At 37.1% G+C, this 18,074-nt stretch overlaps 2 protein-coding genes across 2 annotated transcripts; one reads left to right on the forward strand and one right to left on the reverse strand.

Annotated features, from left to right (window-relative positions):
• Window positions 1-231: 231 nt before the first annotated feature.
• LOC144443088 (sodium-coupled monocarboxylate transporter 1-like) lies at window positions 232-8,826 on the forward strand (the record flags this gene model as incomplete). Its single annotated transcript, XM_078132462.1, has 15 exons — window positions 232-579; window positions 1,270-1,338; window positions 2,445-2,496; window positions 3,236-3,303; window positions 3,604-3,758; window positions 4,179-4,319; window positions 4,659-4,788; window positions 5,200-5,288; window positions 5,826-5,938; window positions 6,155-6,222; window positions 6,526-6,612; window positions 7,063-7,310; window positions 7,787-7,887; window positions 8,094-8,236; window positions 8,749-8,826. Coding segments are annotated over 15 exons (1,890 nt in total), but the record flags the coding sequence as incomplete, so codon positions are not given.
• A 1,169-nt stretch (window positions 8,827-9,995) lies between these two features.
• On the reverse strand, window positions 9,996-13,140 carry LOC144443815 (medium-chain acyl-CoA ligase ACSF2, mitochondrial-like). The gene is made up of 2 exons (XM_078133370.1): window positions 13,070-13,140; window positions 9,996-11,942 (listed from the first exon to the last, which is right to left on the reverse strand). Exon 2 carries the CDS (start codon window positions 11,924-11,926, stop codon window positions 10,250-10,252), a length of 1,677 nt encoding a protein of 558 aa, XP_077989496.1. The 5' UTR covers window positions 11,927-11,942; window positions 13,070-13,140; the 3' UTR covers window positions 9,996-10,249.
• Window positions 13,141-18,074: the final 4,934 nt, after the last annotated feature.

Below are 18,074 nucleotides of genomic sequence, written 5' to 3' on the forward strand. Positions count from 1 at the left end.
AAGAATCTGACCTCTTTTCATAATTTCACAGAACTTTGTTTTACATTGTATATGCAGACAGTTAAACGTTTTTGAATTGAACTGGACTTTGTGGAGGGTCTATGACTAAACTAAGGCGTATCCAATGCAAATCTCCCACAATGCAACTTGAACCCCTCAACATACTACATAGATTCACTTGTAAAATTACGTCTTGCAGTCTGTAACTTGTTGTGACGATCACTCTTGTCTGTTATCATGGATAACGTTAAAACGTTCTCTGTCGCTGACTTTGCCGTCTTAGCCAGTGTGTTGGTTATTTCGTCTGGGATAGGAGTCTATTGTGCAATTGCAAGTCGAAAGGGGCGTTCATCTAAGGAGTTTCTGTTGGCTAACCGAAGAATGGGTTTTTTACCTGTGGCTACATCCTTGACTGTTAGCTTCATTTCGTCAGTTACTGTCATAGGAACTCCCGCAGAAATTTATATGAATGGGTCAATGTTTGCTTGGTTTTCTGTGAATTTCCTTACCGCCGCCATCATTGCAGCACATTTGTTCATGCCAGTTTTCTATAACCTTGGCATTACTAGTGTCTATGAGGTGAGTGTACGTTAGTTACATATCTGTTGCAGTACAGGTACTTGTACATAGCTCCCAGTTCTGATGGCAGTGGTCCAACATAATAACAAGGTGAGGCGGAAACCCGGATGTTTTCAGCCTAAGCTCAGACAGCTTTGATTTCCTCGATGGTCTTTTAGTAGTTTATATTATAGTGAAACAACCTGAACAGAACAATTACCATGTATGTATATGATGTATGTATGTATGTATGTATGTATGTATGTATGTATGTATGTATGTATGTATGTATGTATGTATGTATGTATGTATGTATGTGTGTGTGTGTGTGTGTGTGTGTGTGTGTGTGTGTGTGTATGTATGTATGTATGTATGTATGTATGTATATGATGTATGTATGTATGTATGTATGTATGTATGTATGTATGTATGTATGTATGTATGTATGTATGTATGTACGTATGTACGTATGTATGTATGTATGTATGTATGTATGTATGTATGTATGTATGTGCAATGTCTTTATTTATGACCAGACGTACGGGTAAATGGATGTTTTTGTACTTACCATGTCCGTTCTCATAAATGCCTATCTTTGTTGTTCATATAAATCTCTATAAAAAATTGTTGTAAAACATTCCTAACAATTAGAAGTCTGAGTTTCCTATGTCATGCCATTACACTAATTTGTTTTACTTTGTCTAATTGCAGTATTTGGAGATTCGGTTCAATAGCAAGACTTGTCGTATTATCAGCTGTTGTACCTACATCGTGCTGACGGTAATTTTAATCATAGACTCTTTTCCTACACAAAGTAAAAAACGTATAGGTCATAAATTAGAAAATCACACATCTCTCTTTGACGGTAAATTGTTAATTATTGGGTTATTGTTGATGTTGATATTGGGTCATTTGTCACGATGTATACCAAAATGTACCTACTTCTCGGCGTTTTTATTGTAGAATGATTTAAAAAAATAGTTTTGGAGTTCACGCGTTTTGAATGTAACGCACGTCTTTTGCGATCGCGAAGACAACAGCAAAATAAATCTACAAAGAGCATAAGCGAAAAAGTGGTGGGTTTAGATAACTTATGCGTACTTTTCAATAACATGAATAACATGTATCGTCGATGTTCAAAGATAACCAAAGAAATATACACTAAAATTGGTCAATTTACTTAAACAAATACTGTTAATTAGTGGTCAATATTATCTGTAGGTAGTTTAGTGGTAAGTTTAAATCTTGAGTCAAAGCTTGGTTTTAAATCTGTCACCATGTTAAACCGGACAGTACTAGTTCTAACTGGAGTCCGAAGTCCGAAGTCCGAAGTCCCCTGACGACTTTCGTAAACTGTAGTGTCATTTTTCGATCAGATAATCTCAACACTTTTACTGAAAATTGTTAAAATACAAATAATTAGACATTTACATGTCTTTCGGTGGTCGATTTTATCCATAAGCAGTACAAATTCTATAGAAGCACAGAAATCGTCCTATTGGTGAGCTTCAAACACTATAAACAATACTGTGTGAGGTAGGGGTTCATCATAAAATGACCACAAGTCTAGACACGGAAACTATATTATTAGTACCAATTGCAATGTGATGGTTTACTAAATCCTAAAGTTACACCGTGTCCTTCTCTGTACATACAGCAGTACAGGACTCGGTTTTAGCGGGGAGGTTTGGCTTACATGCGTCGATCTGATTGGATACTAATCTGAATATACAATTGGCTAATATTGACTAGAAATTTCCTAATCGGCATTAATTAGATTCGACAAACAGATTGTTCACGTAGTACATTTTGCAAGTTTCACACTTACATACATGTAATCACGTCAATAATGAGCCACGTATTTTATTGTTTCTACTTTGATGTAGATGTTATACATGGGTATTGGTATCTACACGCCATCACTTGCACTCAGTGCAGGTACGTGTTGTTTCGTATTTTCAAATCAGATCATTTATAAACAACTAGTTGTTTCACTCCCAAATGCAATGGTATACCTTTATTTCCGTTTTGATATATACGGGTTTCTTTTATACCAAAAGGGATAGATGACTTGGCGGCCTAAAGAAAGCTAAACTATATATATCCCATGACGTAATATACCGTAGTCTGTAAGGTACGCCGTGACGGGGCGCCCTCACACATCGGCAAATCACTCTCACAGAGAGGAGGCCGGTGAGGCGTAACGACGTATCTTACAGTCTCCTGAAGTAGGTTAGTTTCTCAAGAGAGAAGGTTGGGATGAGGAAATTGATCGCATTGAGTGCTAATAATGCATTTCGCATATTTATCACGCTGTGATTCAGTCATATAGCACAATCTGTTAAGTACTCTGTTATTTCAAATACAAGGAAATAATGAAACAGTACACTTTGTCAATAGTGATGTAAATCTATCGAATTACTATAGAGCAGCTTACATTCATGACATTCGCTACTGTTGATTCAAATAAAATAATTTTGTCGCTACATATATTCAATGGGGTTATGTTAGAAACAATCTAATTTTGAGATTTGCACATTTATTACATATATCATTTTACAATAGATATTTATTATTTATTTTCATATTGATCTAGTGAATGATTTTACTAGTAATAAAATGAAACGATACTTGGAAAGGTTTATTCATGTTAGAAGATAAACTCTTTGTCTTACAGTGACGGGATTTTCACTTTGGGGATCTGTTTTGACTGTAGGATTGGTGTGTACGTTCTACACCACAATAGTAAGTTATACCCAATAACGTTCTCGAATGAATGAATGAATGAATGAATGAATGAATGAATGAATGAATGAATTTCGAGCAATGGTTGGAAAAATATGTTATTATTTAGAGAGAGAGAGAGAGAGAGAGAGAGAGAGAGAGAAAGAGAGAGAGAGAGAGAGAGAGAGAGAGAGAGAGAGAGAGAGAGAGAGGGAGGGAGGGAGGGAGGGAGGGAGGGAGGGAGGGAGGGAGGGAGAGAGAGAGAGAGAGAGAGAGAGAGAGGGGGGAGGGAGATATATCTAATACATAATTATCTTCCAGGGTGGCATGAAAGCAGTGCTGTGGACTGATGCGTTTCAATTACTAGTGATGGTTGTTGGATTCCTGGCTCTGCTCATTCAGGCATCCATCAATTTAGGTGGTTGGGGAAATGTCATGGACACCTGTAATGCAGGTGGAAGAATAGAGTTGGACAAGTAAGGTTAAAGTTCAAAGAAAACTATCAATTTCATTATTAGTTATTTATTGATCAGTTCAATAATTATTAACTTTCCTCTCGTACATGCTTATTGAATGCACGCATTGTTACATTATAGGCACTCGCTACACTCCCGGGGCTAAAATTGTATAATATCACTCCCCGTACCTCCCCCATAATTGCATGTTTTCCCCTCCCACTGTATTAAAAATCACGATTTACCACCACAATTCTTCCTTTTTTGTACCCCTCATGCAACCCTGATCGGTAAAAATTGTCCGCCCACGGAATAATTGTGGTGGGAAATCCCGATTTTGAATACAGTGGGAGGGGATAATTTCGCAAAGAACAGCTTCGTTGACTGAACATGGGCAACTATAAGCACTATCTGCAAGTTTTGTTTCATCTTTGTCTACAGTTTTTCTCTGGATCCCACTATCCGTCACACAGTTTGGACTCTTGCTGTCGGTGGATTCTTTTCATGGGGGAGTGTTTGTTTTACCAACCAGTCACAGGTCCAACGATATCTGACATGCCGTACCGAAACAACAGCCAAAATGTATGCATTATCTTGTATTAACCAATGATATTCCTTACTGTATCATATGAATTTTTGAGACACACAAATCTCTGGTTCGATGATCGATGGTACAGTTTACTCTAAAACAGAACACATTATAGGATACGTCAATCCGAGTACACTGGTCAAAATATGAGCAAACCGACAACCAACCACTGCACTGACGACCAATTTCCATTAACACACGGACAACCAATTGTAACCCCTGTAGCTATGGACAAAACGACGATCAGTAACACTGAATAAGCGTGTATCTGTATCTGTATCTGTATCTGTATCTGTATCTGTATCTGTATCTGTATCTGTATCCATTTACAGTGCCCTTTACGCCTGTGTACCTGGATTGACCTTACTAAATACATTAGCCATCTGTTGTGGTCTCGTAATGTATGCTACTTATGTGGATTGCGATCCATTCACTATGAAGTATGTCTCAGCTGCTGATCAGGTAAGATATACATACCCATTCTTTCCAGTCTGGTCCCTTTTCTTGTTGCGTCTTATAGACCATAGAGATAATGTGAAAGAAATTGCCACTCGTTCAGTTCTATCAGTGTGCATGAATTCACAAGATACTCGTCGCCTTTACGGTGAAGGCTGACACAACCACGTTCTTACACCTTTTAATCGTTTGTCTTAGTGATGTGCATGTTACTTATTGTTAGTATTTCAAATAAAGTAAAAAATAACTTGAATGCTAGGTTGGGGAATTTTAGAAAAGAACTGAATATGAATATTGGGTTTTACGCTTAAATAACACGACCCCAACATGTCATCTTGTAAACAAACTGGCCCAATTTTTTTTCATATACAAAAATCCCAGATTCCTGCCATTTAATGTGTTATCTCTCTTTTATAGTTGATGCCTTTCTTCGTCATGGATATTCTTCACCATTTGCCTGGTTTACCCGGTCTTTTCATATCTTGTATGTTCAGTGCGGCTCTCAGGTAAATAGACTGTCATCACAGTTTTGTAATGGAAACCAAACAATTCACGCGAAGGCATAATTCCAAGTTCCGTCTTTTGAATTAAAGAATACAAGATGTTCCCAAGGACCGCTCTAAATTGGTACTGCTGATTGGGAACGATCGAATTACTCTTGTTTTCAAACGTAAAAGCCAGCTATCAACTTAAAGCCTTTAGTACACTACACTTGTATTGATTACTGCTATCAACTTAACCAGTCAGACTTATTTCTGCCTTTAGTACACTTGTATCGATTACTGCTATCAACTTAAAGGAAAAGTCCAGTCAGACTTATTACTGCCTCTAGTACACTTGTATTGATTCCAGCTATCAATTCACAAATGATTACTGGCGTGTGTTCTGTCATTTGTGGGATTTCCAACCTCGCAGACAGAAAATGAGAACACATTTGTCACAATATTTGTCTTGGCAGAGTTTGGAAAATATGTAATTTTCTGCGAGGCTTCTTGCACTTGTCAGTTACTTGCTGTGTGATTTATTTATGACGTATGTTACAGCACCATATCGTCTGGTCTGAACTCACTTGCCGCCGTAACAGGAGAAGATATTGTCTGTCAGATTTGGAAGGATCTACCTGATAAAACATACACCAGAATAACAGTTGGCTTAGGTAATAAAAAGCACATGGTGTTGGTTGAAGGGTTCTCTTAGTTTGAAAGGTTTATATGATTTGGATTTTCTTGTATCTTACATTTCATGCAAAATGTAAAAATATACTTTAAAATCTTTCATTTTATATGGTCAATGGAATTGATCATTATTAGCTCAGAGCAAAGAGTTATTTGAAAGTCTTATTCTTTGGTTCTATTTCAATTTTCTATTGCAGCTTTCTTTTATGGTTTATTCAGCATTTTTATGGCTTGGTTGTCTTCATTCATGGGTAGCATTTTGCAGGTAATCGCAGGATTATTTGTACATATATTCTAATTATCTGTCTGTACTCAGGTGCCGTACAGATATCAATTTAACGTGTTGATTTTGAATCACGGAAACCTTCGAATTATTAATCTACAAAATGCAGGGGGAAACTGTTCTCAGCGTGAAATAAAATGTTTGTTCCATATTTGTTACAGTGTACTATCATCTATCTAAAATCTCAGAGCACAGTTCGCTGACCAGATCATGGATACTTCAATTTTAATTCCTCCGAATTTTCGATTTTCTAACTGTACTGCTGAGTATATCAATATTTTACAGGCAACTTTAATGGTATTTGGAATGTTAGGGGGCCCTCAACTTGGTATTTTTACTCTCGGACTATTCTTGCCATGGACAAATTCGAAGGTAAGCTAAAGCATTGCAAGCTTTACTTATTAACTGTGTCACTGTTATCACGAAACTATTATCACGAAACAGAGCTCTTTTTCCGATCAAGCATGCGCGCAGAGTGTGCGCGGCTTATTCCTTTTGCAATGTTGAGTAATGGCATCGCCGATCTAACTATCTAGCGTGTTGTACCATTGCCTTGAAGAGGTCGTTATTTTTATTACGACGATATCGAATGTAACTTTGTGTACAACAATGACGTATCTTGACGATAAGACATCTGTATGACATGTACATTCTTTTCAAGTTTAGTAGCAGAAGTTTACAGTAACTACTGTTCTATTTGTACATTCTGAATAAGTTCAAAATATATATATCCACAGTCCTTCCATCTTTCTATGATGTAATTCTTAAATAATCCTTAACTAGATGATCCTTATCTGCGCATCATATATACTTTAATTTCAGGGAGCAATATCTGGGTTTGTGAGTGGTCTTGGCGTGGCATTGTGGTTTGGTATTGGAGGATTTCTTTATCCCCCATACAGAGACAAGCTTCCACTGTCAACAGCAGGGTGCCCTCTTAATAATGCAACCAACATTACAACACTGGGTCTGAACTATTCAATAATGACTCCAGCACCTATAACCCAAGACTTCTTGGCCTTGAACTCTTCAATAATGGCGACTCGAGCACCCCTACCCCAAGATTCCTAGTAGGTGTCCTAGAATGGAGTGATAGATGAATTTGTGAAGGATTGAAGTTTTGTTAATGAATGAATGAATGAATGAATGAATGAATGAATTAACGAATGAACGAACGAATGAACGAATGAATGAATGAAAGAAGGAACAAACGAACGAACGAGCAATTTTGCGTTTTGTAAATACTTGGTTGAGACGTTTGTCAAGTCAGAACATAAGCAGTTGGACGAACATATTTGTAGAGCCACAAAAATGAATGGATAACAAAATAAATGGATGAATGAATGAATGAATACATAAATGAACAAATGAATGAATTTTACGTTTTCAGAAGTTGAAACGGAAAGGTTCTCGGCTCCAAAGAGAGCTCACGAGTCGATAGTTTATGCATAATTTGTAGTCAACATGAATTGATTACGTAAATTGTGACAACGTTAACCCTGAAGATGATAGGATCTGAAATCGTCCACATGTATTTCTGTTACAGTCCGTCAATTGCAGTTGTGTACTCCATGTCATATCATTACTATGGTGCAACAGCATGGTTAGTTGTGGTTTTGGTAGGTTCTCTAGTCAGTCTCCTTACAGGTAACTATAGACCCTTTCTGCCATTTGTTGTCGACATGCTTTGTTCAAACTGTTTGAAAGTCTTCCCTAGCGCTAGTATTTTTGATAAGTATTAAAACTATGAAATTGCTTATCTTCCACATCTGTGGTAGGAGCTACTTACACTTATATTAGTTTGGGTTACAACCAAACTTATTTAAACCCTTTGTCTCTCTATTTCAATTCAGGGAAAACAAATCCCGCGACTTTAAACAAGAAAACATTATGCCCTCTTATTCGGAAATATTACTATCGCAGCATGTCTACCGATAGTGGTCATACAGTGGTTCAGTATACCGGGGTTGATACAAACGACAAAGTAATGACTCAGGTAATGTATTAAAGAGGAATAAATGCAAAGCGGATCTTGTCCTAGCTGCTTTTAGTTCATGTCCAGCGAGTCGTGAAATGAGACTTTCACTACTCTACATCGCCCGATTTCTCTATTAAGAAGAGAAGTAGAATTATTCAGCCTATGTACACTGGGGTATGGAATTCTGGGATCGGTACCCCAATATGACCAATATTGATATCACCAAGAGCATAAGCAGTTGTATCTATTGTTTATACCTAGTACCTTACAACACAGACAGTGGAGGGGACTGCACTCTCTCTATACTTCATTAGGTAGAAACAACAGACAGATTAATTGATAGCGGCACTAGTGACATCTACATAATCAATTTTATCTGAGACGTATTTGATTTGCGGAAACTGTTATGCACTGTATACATTGTGTACTTCATATATACCAAGGTCGTAACATCCTTTAAACTTTGTTGAAAAATAAGAGAAAAATAATGATACGTTGTGAATTAAACTAGATCTTTCCATTTCGTACAGGAGAAGGATGATACTGAAATGACAGAGTTCACAGACATGAGTGACATGCATGGATATGCCAGGCTACCAAAACCGTGACACCCTTGAAGATGATAGAATCTGACATTTATATGACATTAATGACAGATAGAAGTCATTAATGTCCCAGTATATCATAGTAGTAGAGGTCTGATAGCGGAGCTGAGAAAATGACATAGTGTAGCTAGATTGGCTGTATCGGGCCACGGCACAAATCCGACATTCTGACTTTACAAAGTAGGGTATATGAATCTTAACGTTTTTAGAGTGGAAAGATTAAAAAGGCTTTCATGAACCTGAAATGTCATTACTAATAAGGAACCTCATCATTGACATTATTATGAATACTTATTTTAATACATACATTTAGGAATTATCAAAGAATCTTACACTGAAACGGATGGGGTGTGGTGCTTAAGTATACTTTAATCTAAAATAGTACAGTGGCGTACAAATTTGTCTGTGAGTGAAATAAAAGTGAAACGATCAAGTCGTCATGATCATGTTGGATATTATATCAATGAATTTCACTGCTGATCATCATCATCATAATAATTTATTTTATTGAATACTAATTGAACAATACAATGGAATTAGTTCAATGGAATATACACATTTTTACAATATTCTATATTAATAAATATACAAGATATTAAAACAGAACAAAATGTGATTATGTTTCATATTGTTGAAAAGATGTAGTATGAATGCAATGAACTCTTCATCAATAGACTGCTATTTTTGACGGGGTCCTTCTTTGTAATTTTGTCGAGGTGCGTGAAGTGCACTGGGTTCTCTCTCTCTCTCTCTCTCTCTCTGTCTGTCTGTCTGTCTGTCTGTCTGTCTGTCTGTCTGTCTGTCTGTCTGTCTGTCTGTCTGTCTGTCTCTGTCTGTCTGTCTCTCTCTCCCCTCTCTCTCCCTCCCTCCCTCTCTCTCTCTCTCCCTCTCCCTCTCCCTCTCCCTCCCTCCCCCTCCCCCCTCTCTCTCTCTCTCTCTATCTCTCTCTCTCTCTCTCTCTCTCTCTCTCTCTCTCTCTCTCTCTCTCTCTCTCTCTCTCTCTCTCTCTCTCTCTCTCTCTCTCTCTCTCTCTCTCTTGGTCGGATTACAGACTTACCACTTTTAAAGCAAAGTACGATGACATGTCTAAGGGCTCATATGCTAGTGCCCAAGGGCTATTACAAAACGACGTCTGCCTGCTGCATACAATACTATGGAAAACTAATTACTACTTGACTTCATCTCAACTAATTACAGAGTGATACAAGAAAGAGATATGTCCTTAATTGTGTTATGTTCTCAAGTGGTTGATTATACACCAAACATATTCAACGCCTATCACAAACTATTCCTTGATAAAAAATGTCTTGAAATAGTTGGATAGTGATTTGAATCTAATGTTTAGTTTATTTGATTCATACCTTATATATACCAGGCATGCCTCGTTCAACATACCAAAATAGACGTGTGCATTGTAATAGTGCTTTTACTCATTAAGTCCTAGTCTTTCTCTTGCTATCTTTGCAAGCTCTGTGCGCTGAATTTTCCCTGTGTTACCGGAAGGAAATGACTCCTCAAAGAATAGCACATACTTTGGAACAAGGTACTCCTCTAGAATAGGACGTACGAATTCCAAGATATCATCAGCTTTTGCTTCTTGGTCATGTTCCAGACAAATGCATGCACAGATTTCTTCCACCATCCGTTCATCAGGAACTGATACAACCTGTGGCATCTTTACTTTTGGATGTCTCATAAGAATTCTCTCAACTTCCATGGGATATATATTCCTCCCTCCTTTGATGATGACATCCTTTTTACGACCCATCACCTGTATCCATCCATCTTCCTCCATCAGACAAATGTCACCAGTGTGAAACCAACCGCTACTATCGACGTCTTCTTTAGTTTTCTCTTCATCGCCTTCATATCGGAGTAAGACGAAAGGGGACCTTATACACAATTCACCCCTGGCCTTAAGGGGTACTATGTTTCCCTTTTCATCGATAATTTTTATTTCTTGGTGTTCAAGTTGATACCCAGGCTCAGCAAACCTTTCCGGGTTGGAGTTAAAAGTATTTGGCCCTCCAGTTTCTGTTGTTCCATACATGCTGAAGAGATTGGGTGTGACCAGCTTCCTAAACGTGTCAAGAACTTTTCTTGGGACTATATTGCCAGATGTATAGATGTATCCAAGTGAGCTAAAATCATAACTCTGATATCGCGACTGCTTGATGACATCAACAAGGATGTGATACATAAACAATGATGCAGTGACACGCTCATTCATGATCACCTCTGCTATCATCGAGCCATCAGCTTGTGGGTCTAGTACAATAGTTGTGAACGCCCAAATTACTGTCATGACAGTTCCCATATCAGCACCTGCATACGCGAATGGGTTCACGCACATATAACGTACATCTTTGCTCACCACCTCTCTTATATTTCGACCAAATGTGTTCATATTTTCCACAAAACACCTATGTGACCTCACAACTGCTTTAGGTATTCCTGTGCTACCTGATGTAAAGAGAATTGTTACTTCATCATCTTGATGAACTGTTTTCCTAATTTCCACAACTTTCTTGAAATCGCTTTCTTCCCCAGATTTCAAAATATCATCGAATCGAATCATGCCTGGCTTTTCTTCTTGACAGACATGGATGATTTTCTGAAGAGTTGGGAAGTGTTCTACTTCAACGTACTGTTTTTTGGCCTTATTCACGTTCGGCATCATTTCCTTTAGCACCTTCTCGGGGTTACCAGAACCAACTATCAAAACAGATACCTTAGTTTTCTTAACAAGATGGTTCATATATTCTGCGTTGTATCCCACCAGAAAACGGACATACATCATCTTGGCGTAAGCAGTTGCATATTGGGAAAGGATCCATTCATATCGATTTTCAAACCAAATACCAACTCGATCTCCTGGTTTCAGACCCAAGTGGAGAAGACCTGCCGCCAGTTTGATGACGTCATCACGAAGCTGTTTGTATGTGATCATTTTACTTCCCATCTTAGAGATGAATATAAACGCTTCCTTGTCTGGACAATTCTCTGCTGTTCGATCCAATACATCACATAATGTCATTCCTGTACGAGCAATAGCTGACGCACTATGACGATAACTGGTGGTCGATTTGAAAAACTTTGCCATTTCGTGATGTTCTCACCTGTGATAGAAGATAAAAAACAATATCAATCGAAAGAAAACACAATATATGACAGTTTACTTGGCTTTCCAAATTAACATGCAACTGTATGGCATGTTTTCTTGCCGAGAAAGTCTTTGGACATGTCTATTTTATACACAAACCGGACAGGCAAACATGACAGTCCACCAATGTGACATCATCACAGAAGGTGGACAGTTAGATGTACATAACTGACAGTACTTTCACACCTAAATTTACATATATTAAAGCTAACCTTTTGACACCCCTGGTTTCTCAACACCTCCAGCAAATATGGACCATTCTGTCAGATCCAGTTAGACACTGAAGAAGGACAAGTTATTTGTTCAAAACATGTCTATTTCTCAATCAAAAGTGGAAGAAGAGAAATTGCGTATGGAAAAAGTGATAATCAATCAACCAATCAATCAATCAATCAATCAATCAATCAACCAACCAACCACTGCCCGCAGTCAGAATAGACCAGTTTTGATCTACAAATGTTAATATATTAACGTTTCATTTGAAATTAAGCAGTTAACGCCAACAATCCAGCGCTTCCAACTACTGTTATACACCAATTTATCGTTTCGTGGTTGAAACGTTTGCCGAATGTCCGACGGCCCGGAGAAATGTACACTCCGCTTTTAATTTACACGGTGGTGACACTGTGGCGGAAGTCAGCGAGTCAGAAAATGAATCAAAAGGGGGCGTAGAGATGACCGGGTTTCAAGCAATAAAAGGAAGAGCCAGAACTTGTACCTTAGCAAATACCAGGGGGGACTAGATGTCTCCGATAAGGGTAGTGTATAGCGTGAGATAAAAAGGTGTTAAAATCAACTCATGGATATATATTAACATGACCGCTAGAGTATATCTGGCTTGGATAGCCGTTAGTGGCCACGGTGCTAGTCGTCCAGCCATTTGAGTGAAACAGCAACATCGTTAAAATGAAACCCGTGGCATGATTTTTTGATAGGCAGAAATACATGTTGACGGCTAGCTGTCATCCAATTTCTTCGTAACGACCTCATCGTCGTGCAAAAGATTGTATATTTTTGACAAGTGGATCATAATAACCAAACAATCAATGTATATAATACATCTATCACACAGGATATACTTACCTTTAAGAGTTATTAGCTAGAAGAAAGCCAGATAATCTAGAAGCCACGAATTAAAACTTCTCGAGACTGTATAAAGTGACTCTGCTAGTGTACCACGTGATGTTGTTTAGACCAGGCTACTTTGCCCTTAATATCAAACACAAAGAAAGGTGTTTACGCAAAACCTGCTGTGTGTGCGGAGACAATTTATCACTGTACAGTTGCAGGTCAGCTAGGTCAGATGACATATGATCACTCTGAGTGTGTCAGCGCGGTGGAAAAAATCGACGTAAATGAGCGACTCAATGACTCATTGACTTAATAGAGGCTTACCTCACTTAACCGCAAAGACAATAGTATATGAAGACGTTTCCCAGGTAGGCCTAGTATGGTCATGAACGCGCCGCTATATAATATAATATTTGATTTTTCCAAGGCATCAGAAATCTCCTACGCGAAGGATCAGATATAAATTGAAAAATTGAAAACAAAATCAGACTAAAATGTTTTATTGGCCTGGTCATCGTGCATGGTTCATAATGGCCTCTGACTTGACCTATAACTATCAGTTAATGGCCTCTGACTTGACTTAACTATCAGTTAAAACTAACGTTGTAAGAAGAATGCAAGTATATTACATTATAATAATGATATCATAATAATGTACATTTTGTACTAATTATAATGGTGTATTATTACATTATGCAATACATGATGGCCACTGTTGGTATTAACCCACGTATTATATGTATGTAGTTTTACACAGTGAATAGAAAACACACCACGCAGTTCACAGACCTCACCGATGAAATTGATTGCTTAAACTCTTCAACAAACACACCATGTCGTTATTGAAAAACACAAACACTTTTAAATCCTTAACAACTTCCAAACTTCCAATGTGATTTAAGTGACAGGTGCTATCGCAGTGCATTTTCCCCGACATCTATAGTCACTGTCAGTCTGAGCTTAATGAGGATAGCCTGTCTTTAAGTATGTACAAATTAAAGTGACCGATAGTTATTACAAGACGAATGGTGATAATGTGTCGACAGCAGTCCCAGGTGTGACATATATAACCATTATGATTGTAATTATGCCAGTAAGACAATTACTGATATGAATAATCGTCTACTACATAACGTAATATTAATTTATTGGTCTATGTACTGAATAAGTAAGTTTTTCACCTCAATTCAGTTGCCAACAGAGAACACGGTCTTCTTTTAAATTACAAGATAATGTATCTCTCACGCTATCATTTAAATGTACCAGCTTGTGCTCATTGTTTAAATCATTTCTTTAGTGTGTATTCTGCTTTGATATATGTACAAAATTAAAAACAATACACATTACAAATCTTAACTTATCCCGATTTGATATATTTGGGTACTTGAAGGAAATTCAAAACAAAAACAACAAATGTAAACCCCATAATTTTGTATTCAGCTCAAGATTTCATCTCCCATAAATAATAGGACTGATTCATACTAGGACTGATAAAACATGGCACTATCTTATTTGTAACACTAGCCCCTAGGGATATGGCAGGGTCACATAGTTATTTATTATCCATTGTTGTACTTTCATGTCTACGATGTATATAGTGTTAGAACTAAAGCTCCGTTATAGTTCGCAAGATACTGTTCAATATCAATGAAGTCATGTACTCGCAGAAGAGACAATTGTTACGAATTCAACACCTAATGTATGATATCAATTAATATATCACGCTCTTCATAGGTCAAAAAGATGTACCTCATTAAGGATTGGCAACAGTTTCTCGATTAAATTAACTTTCACTAATTTGTTCATTGAATACTAAGTAATAAATTGTAATCTCAAGATATCGATATTTTTTTTTATCTTCATTCGTAATTGCGTTCATTAGTTCTGAGTGTTTAGTCTTTTCAACTCGAACAGTGCACACATTCTTGATGCTTCGCTGGTCACTGGTTATTACGCTGCACAATATGATAGAATATTTCCAATGTTTCTTGGTACATTTGTGATCAACATTGTCATCATTTTGAGTCATACACACTTATAACTAGTCAAATCATTTGATTAAATGGTGCCTTTTTGTCTGCAGTAGTTATTACGTGGTCTTTATGGTTTAAAACAACATACCAGTTTACCACCTCACTACATGGTGACTGTTGTTAGCTATAGTTATTCCTATACTCGTCTATCTTAATGGATAATTTGCCAACCTACAATTGGTCCGACAATGATTAAGTTCACATATGGCGAGCTATTACGATATAACACCATCGATTTACTACTGCAGCTGTAATAGTACACACATGACTTGTTCAAAAACGTTAAACTGTTAGATTATTCAGCAGTAGGCTAGGGTGACAATAGTTGTCTATGAAAGCTTTAATGAGAACAGATCACGTGAGAGGTACACATCGACGTAATCTCGAACAATACACAATTTGTATGACTTCTGTAATCATTTCTAATCCTGTAATTCATACGTACACCAAGGTGACGGAATTCGTAAAAAGGTAAGCACGAATTGTCTTTGGGAAAGGTATAATGTATATTATAGTATAGTAACATTATCTTAATCTGATAGAATGTACGACCAATTTACCACCGACGATATTTAATAACATATATCCAAGGCTACATGGTCATAAGTACATCATAATTGCAACACCCTGAATTTCTAATACTGTGAGTCTTTGATCTGAAGTGTAGCATGACTGAAACATGGTCATAACAAAAACAGATTAACTTTGACCTGACTAGATAAGCCTATATTAGATGTGATATGATTCATATCAAAGCTGTAGTTAATATTTATCAACGGATCGTTTGATTTATTTTTGTTGATTTATTTTTGTGATGTATTTTCTTAGACGTTGTCTAAGTCTGTAGCTATGGGAAATATTGCTAAAAATTCAACCAAAACCAAAAAAAAGTGTCTAACCCTATACTTTTGGCAGTGCCCACAAGAACAGCCTGCCAAAAGTTTGGTTTACATTAAAAATAGATTTCATAACCGTACACTATCTGCTTGTATATTGATGAACTGAAAAAGTAATATTATCATTTAATTGACATTCTCCATTCAAATCTTAATTAGACTTACAGCAGGGTTTGAGTGGAGAGTCAAGTTAAAGCAAGAAATTACTACATGGCTGTAAACTTGGAAATCTTGTCAGCGTAACGTTATTGGGAATAAAATGAAGAAAATGAAGCTATCACCTTACTAGTAGAGCAATACTATATTTAACAACATATTTCACGAATGAAAACCATCTCACTTGAAACAGAGCATATAATATTCTCTGCTATTTGTTCTCTAAAAAGTAAATGTACTAAGAAATGACATTATATACCTTGACTTGATATACTTCCATTTAATTTTCCTACAATTTTAAACGTATATAACTGAGATGCCGTTTGGTATTTAAAATCTTCTTTTAGCTAGAATGCAACCCCCTTTCTTACTCACATCTCTGCACTGTGATAGGTGTCATTCAGAATTACAACTGCTGTCCAGCCCACAAGCCAAACATCAACATTACAAAGTGAGTAAATCTGGAAGGCCAAACAATTCCAAAGGGGAATTCATTAGAGATTTGATTTCCTATGGACATTTGGATTTTGGTATGAATATAAGCCTTTGACCTTTAAACTCGTACTCTCCCACAACACGCTTCCTTCTGCATGTGATCTGTATTCGTCTCTGTATCGTGTGTTATAAATCCAGATTTGTACTGATATGCTGGTTGCTAAATGTCTCTGTATGTAAATGTGGTAGCATCAATATTCATCCTCACCGTTCACTTCATATTGACCTACCTTCGCAAAAAGACATTGCTCATAATGAACTTTACAATGTTGTGACTTTATTGCCGGTGTGTTTTAGTGAAACATTACATTCGAGTAAAACCCTTAGGCTTACATGTTTTAAATTGACAATGGGTGAGAATACTGAATACGGTTTTAACAGTAATAAATAGGTCATTAAAGGGTCTCTATACATTTATAAAGGCTTTATGAAAGCTAATTTTAGTAACTTTCCGGATGAAAACACAATAGGAATTCATTAGCCTTCCCACGAAGCTCAGTGTATACACACTTATTAATTATTCAATAAAGTAATCTATCAAAGTAAATGCTATTCACAACTAAATCAGACGTTTGGTAGATATACATTTATGTATATCTAAGTTAGTGAAAGTGTTCGTCTGACGAAACGAAACGTAACAAAACTAATCAGCTATTCACAGAAATAAAATTAATATACACAGCATCTCATGAAGTGTGATGTATTTTAACTTGTAAAATCTATCATACGGGTACTCTTCAATGACAACTCAAAAATCGTGAAATAGATGATAATTTCATTAAACAAGTGATGTCATTCTCTTTTTGTGAAAAAACAACAACTTTACGTCGTGTACGATTGAAAAAGAAACTTGAACGACTAGCAGTTATCATGGTTCTAGGACAAATGCCCCCCGGACAAACGCCCCCGTAGGAAAAATGCCCCTGGACAAACGCCCCCGGTAGGATTGTCATTGCCTACGGATAGAGATCCAAAAAATCCAGATTTTGGGAATACACTTAAAATATGTTTTTCTCACTTTTAATGTATAACTGAAGAAGAGGATAGACAGAAGATGTTCAAAAAATGTTGAATTCGACCAAAGAGGGCATGATTTGGTTTTATCACTTTTATTGTATTATTACCAAAAGCGTGCTCATACAGTGATTTCGTGATAAAACCGTATTTTTAGTTTTAAGTACACCGCCTGAAATCACGCCTTTCAATCACACTATGGTAGAAATGCTAAGTAACCATAAAAAACAATGCCTTTCTTGGTTGAATTGTGAGCCATAGTCCTACCGTAGGTATTTGTTGGGGGGGGGGGGGCATTTGTCCTACGGGAGCATTTGTCCGGGGGCATTTGTCCTGTTACCTTCATTTTTATCTGGGTAAAAGATAGGCACGGCTGTGTGAGTGATTGTATAGTCTGGCCAGAAGCTGTATGATAGAGGAGCT

Source organism: Glandiceps talaboti, chromosome 12 (genome assembly GCF_964340395.1).
Source record: "Glandiceps talaboti chromosome 12, keGlaTala1.1, whole genome shotgun sequence".
Classification (NCBI taxonomy): domain Eukaryota; kingdom Metazoa; phylum Hemichordata; class Enteropneusta; family Spengelidae; genus Glandiceps; species Glandiceps talaboti.

What these genes read in the sequence shown, in the direction of transcription:
- LOC144443815 (XM_078133370.1), bottom strand. Translation starts at nt 11,926, where the DNA reads ATGGCAAAGTTTTTCAAATCGACCACCAGTTATCGTCATAGTGCGTCA.